At 43.2% G+C, this 18366-nt stretch overlaps 1 protein-coding gene across 5 annotated transcripts in view; it reads left to right on the top strand.

Annotated features, from left to right (window-relative positions):
• Positions 1–18321, top strand: part of Zbtb25 (zinc finger and BTB domain containing 25) — a 31157-nt gene extending 12836 nt beyond the window's left edge. For 3 of the 5 annotated variants that reach the window (XM_059280012.1, XM_059280013.1, XM_059280011.1), the window contains 2 exons: positions 11117–11296; positions 15642–17004. In XM_059280012.1, the coding sequence (XP_059135995.1) occupies positions 11124–11296; positions 15642–16788 (1320 nt within the window). In that variant the 5' untranslated portion in view covers positions 11117–11123 and the 3' untranslated portion in view covers positions 16789–17004. Of the gene's footprint in view, positions 1–9319; positions 9487–11116; positions 11297–15641; positions 17005–17060 lie in introns of those variants that run through there. The other 2 variants (XM_059280016.1, XM_059280014.1) reach the window with 2 other exon arrangements.
• The last annotated feature ends 45 nt before the right edge of the window (positions 18322–18366 follow it).

Here is an 18366-nt window from a genome sequence, read left to right as displayed (position 1 = left end):
ACAGGAAGTGCTGGTGTGAGTACTCCCTGACAGGAAGTGTTGGTGTGAGTACTCCCTGACAGGAAGTGTTGATGTGAGTAACCCAGGGGCTGTAGTTCCCTGACAGGAAGTGCTGGTGTGAGTACTCCCAGGAGCTGTAGTTCCCTGACAGGAAGTGCTGGTGTGAGTACCCCAGGGGCTATGGTTGCTCTTCTGCCTGTATTCCAGGTCTGTTTACTTTTGTCGTCTCTGACGTTCCCTGCTCTCGGAGGACTTTCTTTTGTTCTGTTCGAATGGGGTCTTTAGAATAAATCAAGAAGAATCAAGTCCTTTTCTTCCTATATTAAGATTTTTATTTCCGAGGTCTGTTGGCTTGGTGCTTTATCAGGTACATACACACCACGGTGGTAAGAGATGGGAAAGGCTGCCGTCTGCCAGGAGCCCCGACCTGTCCTGTTGATGGGTTCTAGAGTGTAGCTGCCCTTCCTGTGTCAGCCACGATGCCTCCTTCCCTAACATTCTCTGTAAATTGTTGTAAATAGATATGTAGGGTTCATTGTAGCTCGAGTTTTCCTGCCTGGCCCACAGTCAGGACAAATCTCTCACCCGCCAGTCCCACAGCCACTCAAACCCGACCAAGTAAACACAGAGACTTATATTGGTTACAAACTGTATGGCCGTGGCAAGCTTCTTGCTAACTGTTCTTACATTTTAAATTAATCCATTTCTATAAATCTATACCTTGCCACGTGGTTCGTGGCTTACCGGCATCTTCACATGCTGTTTGTCATCATGGCAGCTGGCAGTGTCTCTGACTCAGCCTTCCACTTCCCAGCTTTATTCTCCTCCTTGTCCCGCCTATACTTCCTCATGCCTGACTACTGGCCAATCAGTGTTTTATTTACCAACCAATCAGAGCAACACATTTGCTATACAGAACATCCCACAGCAGTTCATGGCAGATTTTTTTATCTGGGACTTCATTTTCAGATTCAGCAGGTCTGGTTCATTTTTAGACACTATGGAAATAAATTTAAAGGAGTATGAGAAGAAATGCTTCCTTTTCCTAGGAATACTTTTCAACAAAAAATTTGGAAATGGTGTGGCCTTTCCTGTCTCCCACCTTCCTACTGTTTAGTTTAGATCATTTCTGTTTCTTTTCCTGGGGTGTATATGTCTGGGTGAGTGCATGTGAGGGCAAAGGTGGATGTTGGTGTCTTCCTCGGTTTCTTCAGAACCCTTAGGTTTCTGAGGCAATGTCTCACTGATCTTGAAGCTCGCTGACTTATCTAAGCTGGCTGGCTAGTGAGCTTCAGGGGTCTGCCTGTCTGCCCCTAGAGCACTGGTCCGGCTGTACATCACTGCAGCACACATTTTACAGAAAGATTATTTCTATTCTAAGTATGTGTGTGGGAGGCGGCTGTACATGTGAGCCCAGTGCCCTTGAGTAGAGGAAGCTGTGAGATCCCCTGGAGCTGATATTACAGGCAGTTGTAAGCCTCCTGGTGTGGGTGCTGGGAATCAACCTGGTTCCTCCTGTCTCTTAACTGCTGAGCCATCTCCCCAGGCCTCACCAAGCACATTTTTAAGTTTTTAAAAAGGCTTTTTAAATTTTTATGTGTATGGATGTTTCATCTATGTGGATGTGTATCACAAGTGTGCTTGGTGCCTGCTGAGGCCAGAAAACTGTTAGATCCTCTGGAACTGGAGTAACATGGTTGAGAGACACAGTGTGGGTGCTGGGAACTAAACTCATGTCCTCTATGAAAGGAACAAATGCTCTTAACCACTAAGCCATCTTTCCAGCCCCAGCACCACCCACACATGCACTCATGCACGCACGCGTGCATGAATGTTGGGGTACACTGTGCAGTGCTGGTCGGCTGAAGAAAGAAGGCACTCCCAGATGAAATTTTAAGGACTTTGTGGCAGCAGAAAGAGCCAACTTTCTGATGGACTGAACCCAGAACAGCCATACAAAGACATATTTACTGATTGTTACACAAAGTATTTATTCACACCAAGGTCCCTAATTTAATATACATGTCTTACTAAACTAAGAGAGAGCATCACAGGCCCCCATGACTCTGGTCCTTTATTATGTATCTTTTGCAATGCACAGTAATACAAGAGTCTCAGGTATGTCTGAGGCTTCTTGTGACCAAAGTCATGGGATGGCTACAACGCCCCTTCAGCATAACAATTTTACCAATCATGGAAAACAGTTACTGTTTTCCACAAAGATTCTTCAAGGTCAAAGTATTTCTAAAAAAAAAAAAAAAAAACAAAAAAAAAAACAGCTGTTCATTCTAATATCTACCCCGATTCAGTGACTGCTAAATTCCTAGCGCGCGCGCGCGCGCTCTATTTTTAAATAAGGGTCCTGGGGATCTGAACCCAGGTCCCCAAGGTCCTCATATTTGAGTGGCAGAAACTTTACTGACTGAGCTATTTCCTCAGGTCCCCTGCTTGTTTTCTTTTTGAGATAGGTTTTCCTAAACTCAGGCCTCAGACTTCCGTGAGCTAGAGTTACAGTGTGCACAGCATGTCTAGCTTCCTGAAACTACCCAAGTTTTTAGTTTGAGGTCACATTTAGAATAATTGTTGGTACTTACTTACCTAATGTAATCAATATAATTCTTTGAAAACTTATGTGTAATAGTTTTCATTTTCTTATTTTACTTATGTGTTTGTGCATGTTCCTATGTGTGTGCACTACATGTGTGCACGTGCCCTTGGAGACCAGAAGAGGGCATCTGATTTCCAGGAGTTGTGATTGGTTATAAGTTGCCTAATATGGGTCCTGGGAACCAAACCCAAGTCCTCAGCAGGAGCAGCAATACTGCTAACTGCTGAACCATCTCTTCAGCCCCTTGAAATTATTTCTTTATAAATAAGTATAAAATTGTCCCATTTCTGTAGTTTGAACTAATGCACAGTTACTGTAATCTAGAAACTAAATCGGGTTTTGTAGTCTGTAAAATATCAAGTGCAGTGTTAGAGTGTAAGAAGCTCTTTTGGGTTTCTTTAGCTTCTTGTTCTTCTAAAGCAGAGGTTCTTAACTAAGGTGTCTGTTAGAATCTTCTGGGAAGTTTCTTAAAAAAAAAAAAAAAAAAAGGCCTGCAGGGACTCTGTGTGTGTGTGTGTGTGTGTGTGTGTGTGTGCGCGCGTGCGCGTGCGCGCGCGCTATGGCTCAGCAGGTAAAAGCATTTGCCAGACAAGCCAGATGGCCTGAATTTGGTCCTTAGAACTCCCATGGAAGGAGAAAAATGATTCTATTCTGACATCTGCATGCATGCTGTAGCATGTATGTGTGGGTTTGTACTCACACAGGTCATGCATACAATAAAGGTTTTTAAATTTATGTGTATGGGTGTTTAGCCTACATGTAAGTCTGCACCATGTGTGTATAGTGCCGATGGAGGCCAGAAGAAATCATTGGATCCATCCCATTGGACTGGAGTTACGGACAATTGTTAGCTGCCATAATAAGTGCTGGAAATCAAACCTAGCTGAGCCATCTCAAATAATAGCAGTATTTATTTATTTATTTATTTATTTATTTATTTATTTTGGTTTTTTGAGATAAGAGTTTCTCTGGGTAGTTTTGGAGCCTATCCTGGATCTCACTCTGTAGACCAAGCTGGCCTTGAACTCACAGAGATCCACCTGGCTCTGCCTCCCGAGTGCTGGGATTAAAGGTGTGCACCACCACCGCCCAGCTTTTAATTATTTATTTTTAAAACTATGTGAGTGGTCTGAGGACAGCTCTCTGGAGTTAGTTCTCCTACTACCTTGTGGGATATGGAGAGCGGACACAGGTCATCGGGTCTGTGCACAAAAGCCTCCATCTTGAATAAAATGAAGTAAAAGTCCTAGAGCCCAGCCCCAGCAATTCTTCAGATTATTTTGTGGTGGTACTTCAACATCTGTACAGTTCTGCATAGCCTGTACTGTGTAGTCAGTGATAGGATGCACTGTTCCAGGGGAAATGATTTCTGTACATTCTCTCATTCTTGCTGAGAATAATGGTATGTGCTTATGATCCCACCATTCAGGAGCTTGAGGCAAGAGAATATAGAGTTCAAGGTTAGCCTGGGCTGCATTGTAAATTCCAGGTCAGTCTAGGCTATAGTGAAATCTTGTCTCACAAATAAAGCCAGATGAGTTCACTCATTTCTTAAACAATCAAATGTTACACACTCACAATCTAAAAATGATTACCATTTTACAATTACCAAGTTACAATCAGCGTAGAAAGCCTTGTATCATGTAGTGCTAGAGATTTTTTTAACCTTTGTATTTATAGCCATGAGTAAGTAGCTCAAAAAAGCTTGTCGTTCTCTGCCAACTCTCCTGTCTTTTAGTTATCATTGATTAAAGTCTGTTAGAGATTCTTACAGCCTGAGAGAATGAAGAGCTGAGGAGAGAGTGCAGTCCAGCCAGAGATCCTTCTAGACAGATAGTGACCAGCGTGCTAACTGAGTTATAAACAGATTAGTGTGCACTTGCTCATCTTAGTTTGAACTAACCCAGACCTAAGTTACTACACTCTAGAAAGTAGAGAAGGCTTTCATAGTCTCGTAACTATCAGGGCTAAGCCTATTGTTTAATAAATATTACTTTGGGCATGAGGGGTTAATGCTTGGATGGGGAGGATTGGGGTGAATATGATTAAAATATTTTGTATGCATGTATGAAATTCTCAAAGAATAAAATATTAAAATACTGATTTGTTAATAAAAGTGTTTTAAATGAGCCACTCTTTGCTTCTCAAAATAAATACATAATGAAGGGTAAATCATTTTTCTACAATTTTACATCTTTTTTTTTCCTACCGAAATCTTTTTTGTTAATTTTTTTTAACAGATCGGCCTGAGCCAGCCAGCCTTGAACTCTGCGTAGCCCTGTTTAACACCGAACCTCCTGCTTAAGCTTCTCAATCCTGGACTACAAATGTGGACTGTCGTGTCTGTGTAGCCCTGGCTGTCCTGGAACTCAGTTAGTAGACCAGGCTGGCCTTGAACTCAGAGATCCTACTTCTGCCCCCAGAGTTCTGGGATTAAAGGCACACACCACCACCTGGCTTAGATTTTTTTTATTTTATTTTTTTTGTTATCTTAGGTATGTGGGTGTTTTGCCTGCATGTATGTCTTGACACCGTGTATGACTGTGAGGATTGAGTCAGCAGAAGGGTTAGCAGTGGATGTTTGTTTTTATGGCTTTGGTGGTACAGTGGCTGTCTAAAACTGGGGTAACTATTGCTTAAAGAAAAAAGGGGGGCAGTAGAACAGAACATAGAGATGGAAAGTGGGGCGGGGGTAGCCAAGAGACGGTATGTTGGGGTGTTATGTATATACTCTGAATCTTGTCACCACGGAACTGGACATGTTCACAGCAGTCTTCAGTGTTCCTAAGGCCAAAAACATGGCTTTCAGTTGCTGCTCACAGTCGAGGGGGTAGACCCTGGGAGTGTTAAGTTCAGCCAATTTAATTACTAAAATAAAAACATGATGAAGGAGTATTACTGAATCTAGAGTCTCTTACATTAGTAACAGTTTATTTTACATGTATGAGTGCTTTGCGTATATGTGTGTATACTATGAGCATGCCTGGTCCCCATGGAGTCCAGAAGAGGGTGTTTAATCCCCCCTGGAACTGGAGTTACAAAAGGTTGTGAGTTGCTGTGTGGGTGCTGGGAACTGAACCCGAGGTTTTTACAGGAGAAGTAGCCACTGCTCCATCTGTCCAGCCCCTAATCATGGTTTTTAGGATATAAATGACTAGATGTGAGGTGGGGGAAAGGAGACTATCACCCTGATCAATAAAGATTAGACCCCACGAGCCGGGCGGTGGTGGCCCACGCCTTTAATCCCAGTACTTGGGAGGCAGAGCCAGGCGGATCTCTGAGAGTCTGAGGCCAGCCTGGTTTACAGAATGAGATCCAGGACAGGCACCAAAACTACACAGAGAAACCCTGTCTCGAAAAACCAAAAACAAAGATTAGACCCCACAGTAACACAAAAGTTAGCAGATCAAAGATATAAAAGGTTATAAGCAAATAGGAAGACTCGCAGCCCAAAAAGACTTCAAAAAGAAAGAAAAAAAAAAAACAACAAAAAACCCAACACAAAGGCCTAGGAGAACATGGTTGCCAGGTTGGGGGTTCAGCACCTTCCTGAGATTCTGGCAAAGGTACTCAAAGGTAGAGGAGAGGCAACATGCTTGGAGAAGAGTAGGGCAAAGTTAAACAAATGTTTAGACCTAAAAAAAGATCTGGGATCCCATGGAGTAGGTTTAACCAATTAGAAAAGACGGGTCAGTGATGTTGAGGGTAAGTTAATGGACACTAAAGTAGAAATGACCATGTATGGAAGTTCCTCATGCAGTCTGATCCTCTATTAGTATTTCAGGTCCCCTTTCCGTTCCCATATGGCCCAACTTCATTGTGAGCTAAATGCTCAGACCCTCCAACCTCAGTCATCTCTGCTATTGGAAAGAGCTCCCTCCAGCTAACTCCAGGTTCCTCTGGGGCCTGCCTGCCTTCCACCCAGAGCTCAGATCTGCAGCTTGCTCAGAGTCCTCCTGACTGCCTCCCTCTTGTCTCTACTCTTGAATCAGAAAGTTTGCCTTGGCCACTGCCTGCGCTTGTGGGGGGTCACATGCTCTCCCGGTCACCACTGTGCCCTCCTCTCCCAAGGGTCTTGCCTTCTCTTCCTCGCCTCCTTTGTCTTCCCTCAGTTCCGGTGTTTTCCTCTTTTTCTTGTTTTGGAGGCAGGGTTTCTCTCTGCAGCCCTGGCTGTCCTGGAACTCACTCTGTAGACCAGGCTAGCCCTGAACTCAGAGATCCTCCTGCCTCTGCCTCCCAAGTGCTGGGATTTAAAGTTTCTGCGGTCACCGCTGGGTCTCTATTTTGTTTTATTGTCTGTTTTCCAAGGATTCATACTTTTTTTTTTGTATTACAGTGAACCTAGAAACTCATGCATGCTAGACAAGTCCTCTACCACTACCTAGACCCCTTTTTAAAAATTATTTTTTATTTTGGCACAAGGAAGGTCTAAGTTTCCCAAATTGGCCTTAAGCTTATGTTCTATCCCAGGCAAGCCTTGAACACCCTGTGACCTCCATGCCCTGGTATCCAGTGTAGCTTTGATTATAGCAGGCCTCTGCCACCCGGCCCGACTCATACTGAGCTTTTCAAGGCTATTTTTTTTCTTTTCTCAATTTGGTCTTACTGTATAGCTCCATACGCATTTAGAAACTTCAGTCTTGTCAAAGAGGCCTCCCCCTCTCTGACGCTGCTGCTTCTAGAGTTGCCTCCACTCCTCACCCAGACAGTTGTACTTCCTTTTCCTGGAGCAGACGCTTTGAACTCACCGGCTAAGAAACCTCTACTAAGCCAGTGCCTGTGGCTAGCTCTGGTGCTGTATTTTTCTGTCAACACCAAGAACATGGCAGTTCCTCTGAAAATGTTTTCTGAGGAAGTAAATGACATCTTCTAGTAACCCGGCCTAGAGTTCTGAGACTCACCTTTACCTCACAGCCTGTGGCCGACTGCATCCGGTCTGCCGCCAAGCTGTGTCAGCTCTGTGGCTGCCGCTCTATCTCCTGTGTTCTCTCTTTCTTCTCACCGCCATTCTGTGGTTCCTAGTTGGCTCCTTGACTGACAGACCTGGTGATGATCTGTCTGCTCCAGAGGTTCTCAACCTTCCTAACACTGTGAGCTTTTAATACCGGTCCTCATGTTGTGGTGAGCCCCAGCCGTAAAGTTATTTTCATTGCTGCTTCATAACTAATTTTCCTGCTGTTATGAATCACAATGCAAATATCTGTGTTTGCCGGTGGTCTTAGGTGAACCCTATGAAAGGGGTGTTGACCCCCCAAAAAAGGGGGTCATGACCCACATGTTGAGAACTGTTGGTCTAGTACTTACTGAACACTTACTATGGGTTCCACTATTAAATTATTCAGCCTCTCAGTGGTAGAGAGCTTGCCTAGCAAACGCAAGGCCCTGGGTTCAGTCCTCAGCTCCAGAAAAAAAAAAAAAAAGAAATAAAGTTAACTCCAAAAAAAAAAAAATTTTTTTTTTCAGCCTCTTGTTCCCCCCTACACACCCTCATTGACAAAGTCTCACTTTATAGCTCAGGCTGGCGTTAAACTCCAGACCCTTCTGCCTCAGTTTCCTGAGTGCTTGCGGGTGTGTGCCACCACACCTGTCTTCATATGACAGCTCTCGGGAAGATGCTGCCATTATCCGTATTCTGTCAGGAAAACTGAGGCCCAGGAAGTTGAGTGTCCTGTCAAGATCACAGACTCTTTAAGTCACTGGATTTCAGAGGCTTTCAGTACTCTGCTCTTCCTGCCGCAGGATGAGTAGCTGACAGTGGTGTCCTCCAGGAGTGTCCGCCGTAGCTCCTTTTACACAGCTGGGGCAGCTTCAGGTACAGCTGGGGTATGCTTGTACTTGGTAGCCGCAGTGAGCCGAGCCAGCCTGTTACTTCCCCCACCTAGACTGAATTGAATTCTGATAGCAGAATATCACACCCCTCCCAGTAATGTTACTGTTTTATCTGTCTGCCTGTTGAAGTAAGACCAGTTTGAACATCTTAACTTTCACCGTGTTCTCTGGACTTATCTCCAGCTGCCCTGGTGGCACTTCAACACTCTCGTAATACGATGATTATTATTCTGTGTTCTAGCTCCTTGCTTAGCCTGTGTTCTTGACTTGGCATTTATGACTGTCTTTTTTTCTGTCTGTAGCCTAATACAAAACATGCTTGTGTGTGTGTGTGTTTCAGTGAGTATCTACTGAAGAAATGAAAATTATAACTGTCACTCAGCCTTTAACCACGAGATCTTTGCATTGCAGCTTTTTTGTGCTATTTCTCATTTCTGTATGGCTCAATAGCTAGTCATTGCCAATGCACCATATATATATATATGTATATATATATACATACACACACACACACACACACACACATATATATATATGAAAAACTAGTGCAAATGCCTGATCCAAGAATTTGGTGGCAGTTTCTGTGAAGCTTTTTTCCCCCTTACATCTGAGTTAAAGTATTACACTTGGAGTCCTTTTATTGATTCTAAAGAATTTTTGTATGCTGAAACTTCAAATATAGGGCTTTTAAAAAAGCTTGTAAATTGGTGATATTTTAGAACCAAATGTGGTGATTGTAAGTGGTAACTTTTACTCAAATAATCTCTTAGAATAATACTCACAGTGTGCAGTTTTGTTTTTATTTAGAGCATAGGCTCAAGGTTCTGTAGCTCCTGTTTAATTATTTCAGTGATGCTGAAAGTTTTGTTTTGTTTTTTTTAGTGACATGAGGAAGGACCAGCAAGATGGCTTGGCATATAAAGGCACTTGCTGTACAAGACTGATGGATTGAGTTTGAGCCCTGGAACCCACATAATAGAGAGCCAGTTCTACAACATTGTGCTCTGACCTTCTCATGCATACCCCTGGTGTGCATGCCCCCATACAGAGTAATAGTAATAGTAATAATAATAATAATAATAATAATAATAATAATAATAATGCATTTTTAACTGAGGTGACTTAGCAGTAGGATGCTTCCTGACAACCTGAGTTTGAACCCCTGGATCTACATGCTGGAATTAAAGAACCATGATACTTCTGCAAGCTCTCAGTCATCTCCACCTGTGTGCCGTGGCATGCTTGTACCCAAACACACATACCACATATTAAAATTTTTCCTGTAGTTTATTTAGTGTTTGCATATGTGTGGACATGAGTGGTACAGGGCACCAGGACTGTTGGTGTAGCTAGGGTGGAGGTGGTGATGAAATACAGTCTGCTGGAAACTAACTTGGCTGTGTCCTTGCTGCTCACAGTCACACAGTCTGTCTTGGCCAGAACTGGCTTGCACATCCTCATGTAGTTTCCCCTTGAGGCTCATTTGCTGTATCTCCATTTTCTTACCATGGAGAATCTGCATCCAGGTATATCTCTGAGTCTAGCTGAGATGAGATCAGGTTATAGGTTCTTTCTCATGAGCTCCCAGGCCCCATATAAATTGGGGTATGGCTAAGTTCCACACATTTTATGACAGCCAGCAGGCCAGTATCTCCTGAATGCCAGAGGATCTCCAAAGAAAACAGTTCTAGTCCAGGTAGGATGGATGCCCATTAGGCTAGAGAGTTAGGTTAGGCTCGCAGCCAGGTAGGATGCCCTGTTATTCCCACTTACAAGTAATATTTGAGTAGCAGTTTCTATTACAACCCAATTTTCACTTACCTCCTCTAACTCTGGGCCACACATCAGTATCTCATTTCCATCTCTCCGATGAGGAAACATCATTAGAAATATGATCATGCTGGGCATTGGTGGCACACGCCTTTAATCCCAGCACTCGGGAGGCAGAGTCAGGCAGATCTGTGAGTTTTGAGGCCAGCTTGGTCTACAAAAGAGTTCCAGGACAGCCAGAGCTACACAGAAAACCAAAAAAGAAGGAGAAAGAGAAAGAAGGAAGGATCACAAGATGGAGTAGAACTCAGTAGTGGAGTGTTCACTTGGTGTAGATGAGGTCCTAGGCTCATCTCCAGAACCATGAGGAAAGTAGGGTGGGGCTTGCCTAGCATGTGCAAGGCCCTGGGTCTGATCAAGTACATATACACAGAAAAGAGACATGATTACATAGAAAGGGATGAGCATTTCTTTCACTCATGTATCACTCATACAAAGCTACCTTCTTATTTGGATAAAAATGACCGTGTCTTACTGTTCGGTAGAGTTTCTCTCAGGTGTCAAAATGGAAGGCTTTAATGTTAGATAGGAGTGAAGTTAACAGTGGTGAGAATCTTCATTTCAAATTAGGCCTTAGGGGCCTGCCTGGAGAGACGGCTCAGTGGTTAAGAGCCCTGGCTGATCTTCCAGAGGTCCTGAGTTCAATTCCCAGCAGCCACACGGTGACTCACAACCATCTGTAATGAGATCTGGTGCCCTCTTCTGGTATGCAGGCAAAACACTGTACACGTGTGTGTGTGTGTGTGTGTGTGTGTGTGTGTGTGTGTGTGTGTGTGTTTATAAACATTTATATATGGATAGACATATCTATACATCCAAAGCATACGTATTTATGTTGGTTTTTCTCAGAGCCACAATGGATACTGCCAGCCACAGCCTTGTCCTTCTGCAGCAGCTGAACATGCAGCGAGAGTTTGGTTTTCTGTGCGACTGCACAGTTGCAATTGGAGATGTTTACTTCAAAGCCCACAGAGCAGTGCTTGCTGCTTTTTCCAACTATTTCAAGATGATATTTATTCACCAAACAAGGTAAGAATGTGCTCTTGTAGATGGAAGAATTTCTAATATCGCGATACGTATGTCTTACTATAAAATCATTTAAGGGATTGTTATGGGGTTATCTTAATACAAAATTTTAATTAATTTTTGTATATGAGTAATTAAACTCAGTACGTAGTATTTATGGTAGAACATATTAATGACTAAAATTGACTAAGACTTAGCCCAGCCAGGTGTGGTGGTGTACAACTTTAATCATACTGCTTGGGAGGGAAAGGCAAATGGATCTTAGAGTTTGAGGCCTCCTTGTCTACAGAATGAGTTCCAGGCCAGCCAAGGCTACCTAGTGAGACCCTGTCTTGAAAAAACATCACCAGCAAAAAAGGTTTAACCAGTACCCAATCCAATAGTGTAAATTCCACTGTTGTCCGGGTCTTAGGGGAAAGGAAACTGAGCCTGAGCTACTGACTGGTCCATCCAGGAGTAAACAGCTGTTGAGTTGGGCTCAGATGGAGCTGTCTGGAGCACCAGGTGATTGATTGCTAGTATGGCAGTGTTGCGGTACCACATTGTACCATCCTGTGTTCCACACCACCAGTCAGAGGTCACTGCTTTCGCGTGTTCGTTTTGTTTTGTTGCCTTTAATTCTTTTGCATTTTTTAAATTTACGCAACATGGAAATTCAAATTCTTAGTTCTGGGAAAAGATTAATTTTAGTCTGGCTTTAGTCCATCCTAGAACACCCCTTATTTATTTATTTATTTATTTATCTATTTATTTATCTATTTATTTATTTATTTATAAGTTTTGAGATAGGGTCTCACTAAGGTCCTCCTGCCTCAGCCCTCTGAGTAGCTGGGGCTATAGGCCCGAGCCACCAGACTTGGTTCCATGTATATTTGTTGTGTTGTTGTTTTGTTTGTTTTTAAAGGACCTTACATGAAATTAAGGTGTCAAACCTTAATTACATAATTTTTATTTAATTGTTCAGTCATTTAAATATTTTCTAAGTACATATGCTAAGAGATTGAGCTAGACCATAGTAATTTCGCTGCCTTCAGGAAATGGATGATCTGATAGAGAATTAAATATAAAGCAGATAATTGACCTCTCTTGTGTGAGTCACTTTTCATTGCTCTGACAAAATGCTTACAAAAACAAGGATTGTTTGGGCTGCAGTCTCTGCAGTCTCAGGCTTTAGTCCACCGTGACTGACTGGCTGCTTTGCTTTTAAGACGAGGAAGGCAGAGATACCATGGAAGAAGGGCATGACAGAAAATCTGTCCACTCCATAATAGGCAGGAAGACAGCAGGGGCAGTGCAGACAGGTCAGGGACGAGGTGAATAGTCCTCATCCACCTGCCAGTAATGCCGTCACAGTGTGACTCGTGAGTGGACTAATACACTGATGAAGCCCAAGTCCTCACGGCTCAGTCACTTCCTCAAAGCCCATCCTCTGGCTACCAAGTCTGTGACAAGGGGCTTTCAGAGGATGGTTCAGATCCACAGCCTAACTCTTGGCTTTCTTAGCTGTTAAATGCCAGAATAGTATACTCTCCTTTGGTACTGAGAGATTAAATGGATTAGTAACATTAAAATGCCTAGAACAGCCAGGTGTGGTGGCAGAGGCCTTTAATCCCAGCACTCAGGAGGCAGAGGCAGAGGCAGGCAGATCTCCGAGTTTGAGGCCAGCCTGGGCTACAGAGCGAGTTCCAGGGCAGCCAGGGCTACACAGAGAAACCCTGTCTTGGAAAACAAAAACGTTAGGAACAGAGCTTTGCTGTTATTAATGTGGTGGTAACGTCAGAGTGTATTCAAAGTAGAAGAGTTCTCACAGGCCTGTTTTGAGAAGTTTGGAACAGAGTTTACAAGTCTGAAAAATCAGGAGTCCTTCAGGTGTTGCAGAGGAATATAAGGAGGTATATTGCAGTCAGAGGGGCAGTGGCATGGATCAGGGTTTACTAGCCAATGCTTGTAATCCCAGCACTTGAGGAACAGAGTCGGGGGATTACTGTGGGCTATATTGCAAGTGTCAGGCCTGGGCCACGTAGTAAGACCCTGTCTCAAAAATCCCCAAATGAAACAAAAGTGCTGTAAAAACATTGTGGGTACGAAGTGGACTTGGCCCCCAGATGACAGAGTAGATGAGGTGACTAGGAAGTAGCACGGTACAAAGATGGGTTGGAATGCCAGCCAGGCAGTGGGAAGTCTTTTCTGGTAGAGAAGGTTTGTCTGTGATGTGAGTGACACTGTCGATTACATTCACCGCATTACAAATGCTATGTCCCCTCAGCCTCTGGCCTGTGACTTGTGAGTTTAGAAGCTGTGAGCTTCTAAAGCCGCTGTGGTGAGCTAGGTGCTGTCCAAACATAGGCGTTGTGAAAGTGAGGCCTGCCCTGGGTCGTGTTTGTATTGAGCAGCTAAACTCCTCCAGGTAATGGAATTCTGATGTATACCCCCAAAAGTGCCTGTCACAGGACATGCCAGTGAACAGACAGCGCCGAGCAAAGAGTAAAACCTGAGGAAGGCAGCAAGGATCCCAAAGTCTAGGACTGGAGGAACTAGACTGCAGTATGCTGGATCCCAGGCATTCTGACTCCGAGAACAGGCTTCTGCTCAGGGAAACTGAGTCCATTGATGCTGTCCACTGTTTCTTCATGGGCATTATTTTCCTTTGGCTGTTTCTACTCCAGTTTTACAGAGATTTACTCTGTTATTCTGTTTAGTAACCAAATTGTGTTTGAAATTACTATAATACTTTTTAAAATTTATACCTGTATTCATTTGTGATTTAAAGATTTAGAAGCCAGATAAACTTAGCATCATTTACATTTTAAATGTTAATAATTTCACTAGATTCCTTTAAAAACATGAATATTTTTGTTTGGTTTGGTTTGCTTTTGGTTGTTTGATTGCCATTTTGTTTATGTGTATGATTGTTTTGCCTGCATGCTGTGAGCTGCTATATGGGTGCTGGAAGCTGAAGCCAGGTTCTCTGCCAGAACAGTAAATGCTCTTAACCACTGAGCCATCTCTCCAGCCTCCCCGGCTTTGGTTTCTGAGATAGGGTCTCATTATAATTAACAATTTTAAACCATCCAACTTAATGGCAGTAATTACATTCATAATATTATACCTGCAACTATCTTTGTTTCCAAAACCCTCTCATCACCCTCAACAGAGACATTGTACCTATTAAGCACTAGCTTTCCATTCTCCTTCAGCCACCTGTGGGTTCCCCCCCCACCCTGCATGGCTCTGCCCCGTCCCTTGTATATGGGGGTTTGGCCTGCATGTATGTCTTGTGTTCCACTTGCATGCCTGATGCCCACTAAGCCAGAAGAGGGCATTGGGTCCCCTGGAACTGGAGTTACAGACAATTGTGAGCCGCATGTGGGTGCTGGGGATAAAACTAGGTCTTCTGGAAGAAGAGCAAGTGTTGTTTTTACCACCGAGGCATTTCTCCAGCCCAGTTCTGTCTCTTGAAATGTGTTTGTCTTCAGTATTTCTTTTTTTGTTTGTTTGTTTTGTTGAGACAGGGCTTCTTTTTGTATCCCTGGCTGTAGGTGAGTGCTGGGATTGATGGCATGTACCACCGTACCCAGCTTTGTTTTAACTATTTCATGGACATGGTACCATACATACAATTTTTGGACTTTTTTGTCTGGCTTTTTTATTTAGCATGTTTTCTAGAGTTCAGCCTTGTTATAACACACACCAGAACTTTATTGTTTTTTTATGGTAGAAAAACATAGCATTGTATTTACAGCCCCATTTTGTTTATTCATTCTTTCTTTTTCGAGACAGGGTCTGTCTAGTAACCTTAGCTGTTCTGGAACTCCCGACTTAGATCAGGCCAGCCTCAAACTCAAGCCTGTCTTGGCCTTTCAAGTGTTGGGGTAAAGGTTGCACCACCACACCCGGCTCTGTTCGTCTTTTAATGGCTATTTAGTCGTTTCCAGATTTTAGCTACTGTGCACAGTTCTGCAGTGAACACCAGCACTTAGGTATCCTTTTGAGTTTCTGTGTTTAGTTCCTCGAGTTATATGTTCAATATAAAAGCAAGCACCTATTCTAGTCACCGGTTTTTCTATCCTCTGTCACCTAGAATAATAGATGGCACTGCTTAATGTTGAACTAATCTGAATATCTGTCTGTGTTTCCTGGTGCTAGGTAGTAGATTGGATGCACAAAAGTTTGTGAGTGGCCCATAAAAGTAGTTAAAATCAGAGACTGATTTCTTGCTATTGTATTTCATCAAGGCAGATTGCCAGATTTAAACATCTGAGGAAGAATTTGTTTTAACCTAAGATTGCTAGAAACCAAAAGGCCAACTAGGCTGTGTTTCATTTTGTGTGGGTTTTTTTTTTAACAGTGAATGCATAAAAATACAACCAACTGACATCCAGCCTGATATATTCAGCTACTTGTTACATATTATGTACACAGGAAAAGGGCCAAAACAGATTGTGGATCATAGTCGTTTGGAGGAAGGGATCCGATTTCTCCATGCTGACTACCTTTCCCACATTGCAACTGAAATGAATCAAGTGTTCTCTCCAGAGACCGTGCAGACCTCAAATCTGTACGGTATTCAGATTTCCACAACCCAGAAACCAGCTGTCAAACAAGGGCTGGAGATCAAAGAGACTCCTCCCAGTAGCAGTGGAAACAGAGCTGCTGTCCAAAGTGACCACCCCCAGCTGCAGCTCTCTCTTGCGATTGGCCTAGATGACGGAAGTGCAGAGCAGCAGAGGGCCCATCCTGCTGCCCAGGCCTTGGAGGAGCACCAGAAGCCCCCAGTGTCCATCAAACAGGAGAGATGTGATCCGGAATCTGGGATCTCCCAGGGCCACTCCTCGTCCTCGTCAGAAGTGACTGGCCCCTCTTTTACAGAAAACAGTATCAGGGTCCACTTGTGCCATTACTGTGGGGAGCGTTTCGAATCTCGTAGTAGCCTGAGACAGCACCTCCACACGCATGTGTCTGGATCTCTCCCGTTTGGTGTCCCTGCTTCCATTTTGGAAAGTAATGACCTTGGTGAAGTGCATCCACTTAGTGATGGCAGTGAGGCTCTTGAATGCCGGAGGCTTAGCTCCTTCGTCATCAAGGAGAATGAGCAGCAGTCGCAGCCGCAGCCGGAGCACTCCAGCCGGGGTACTGCAGAGCCGTTACAGATCAGTCAAGTATCTTTGATCTCCAAAGACACCGAGCCAGTAGAACTAAACTGTAATTTTTCTTTTTCAAGAAAAAGAAAAATCAGTTGTACCATCTGTGGCCATAAATTTCTTCGAAAAAGCCAGTTACTGGAACACATGTATACACATAAAGGTAAATCTTACAGATATAACAGATGCCAAAGGTTTGGAAATTCATTGGCCCAGAGGTTTCAGCAGTATTGTGACAGCTGGCCTGATGTCCCCCTGAAAAGTTCTCGATTGTCACAAGAACATTTAGACTTGCCTTGTGCCTTAGAGTCAGAGCTCACACAAGGGGGTGTGGACACCATCCTTGTGGAGTAGCAGCTTCTCCTTTAGAAGTTTTATACCAGTCTTGGAAAAGATTCATACACTACTTTTAATTCATAAATTATTTACCTTCTCATGGTCTGTTGACTTAAAATAATCTGTCCCTGGTTTTGAGGTTGTACATACCAGTTCTTATAAGACATGGATATTAAACATGACTTTCAAATTATCCCATAAGCTTTTTTATAAATTATAATTTGAAAACCAGAAGTTAATGTAGAAACTTTAGAGTGACTGATTATTTATAAAATCTCTTGTTTTTCCAGGTTGCAGAATCAGTAAAATGAACTTGACTATGAAGCAGATGAGATCTGTGTTAAAGAATATTTTAGAGACTGGGAATGAAGGTCATCTATAGAGGGCTTTCTAGCATGGGTGAGACCCTAGGTTCAGTCTCCAGAGCACACACACGTACACACAAACCCACTTCTAAGCTGTTACTCTTGTCTCAAGTTTCATAGGAATATGTCCTTAAGAAAATGATTTTTAGCCAGGCGGTAGTGTCGCACGCCTTTAATCCCAGCACTCGGGAGGCAGAGCCAGGCGGATCTCTCTGAGTTCGAGGCCAGCCTGGTCTACAGAGCGAGTTCCAAGAAAGGCTCTAAAGCTACAGAGAGAAACCCTGTCTCGAAAAAACCAAAAAGAAAAAGAAAAAAAAAAGAAAAAGAAAATGATTTTTAAATATTTTCTGCCATATAGGAAATCAGTAGTTATTTTAATGTATAACTATATATTATAATGTATAAAAAGTTTGTTTTAAGACATGGCTATACCAAATCACGAGTAGTTTTAACTGTCTACTTCCTAGGATCCCAACCTCTTACATGGCCTTTTATTTACTTAACATCAAGTATACCTCATTTTTGGTAAAAATATGTCATCTAAAATAAACGGCTGGAGAAGTCAGTGGTAAAGAAGTCGTGAACAGAGAATCCGGTCCATACACATAACAAAGCACAGAGGCAGGTCTGTGAACTAACCCTGGGCTGGCTAACCACATCTACAGTGTGTCCTTAGACACCAGAAGGACAGTTTCAGATTTTATAACAAGAGGTTTACCTAAGTTTAAAGAGGAAAATAACAGGTACAAATCCTCTCTCTACCTTAATGTAGCAGAATCTTCTGGGCTGTCTGGGCTGACGGTAGTTCTCTGAAAGTCACTCTTGAAGGTGATTTTGCAGTGGCGTGGCTTTCACTTTTTTGTTAGTAGAGCCAGTGAAGTAGATCCGTTCAGATTCCAGACCTATTTAAATCCACGCTGGCAGCTCTCCTGTGAATATACTTATCATCCCTTCTACAGTGGTGCCGTTTAGAAACCTAAAACCCCAGGAAAATTGAAGTTGATGGACTAAGTGATGGATTTTCTGTACCTAGAAAATAGCCCATCACATTTCGTTGTTTCTGAAGTGTTTAAATCTGAAGCTCGTAGTCAAGGATAAGAAGGCAAGAAAGACTGCGGAACAGCCCCCTCCTCTCTCCTTCCCCCATCCTATTAGAGTCTGAGCTTCAGTAGGCATTTGAGGGGCGTTTGAGATGGTCCTGTCCCCTCATCCCCCAGCTTGGAAACAAGAG

This window comes from Peromyscus eremicus, chromosome 14 (genome assembly GCF_949786415.1).
Source record: "Peromyscus eremicus chromosome 14, PerEre_H2_v1, whole genome shotgun sequence".
In the NCBI taxonomy this organism is placed as follows: Eukaryota; Metazoa; Chordata; class Mammalia; order Rodentia; family Cricetidae; genus Peromyscus; species Peromyscus eremicus.
Note: the sequence above shows the minus strand (reverse complement) of the source record. Positions and strands in the feature narration are given on the sequence as shown.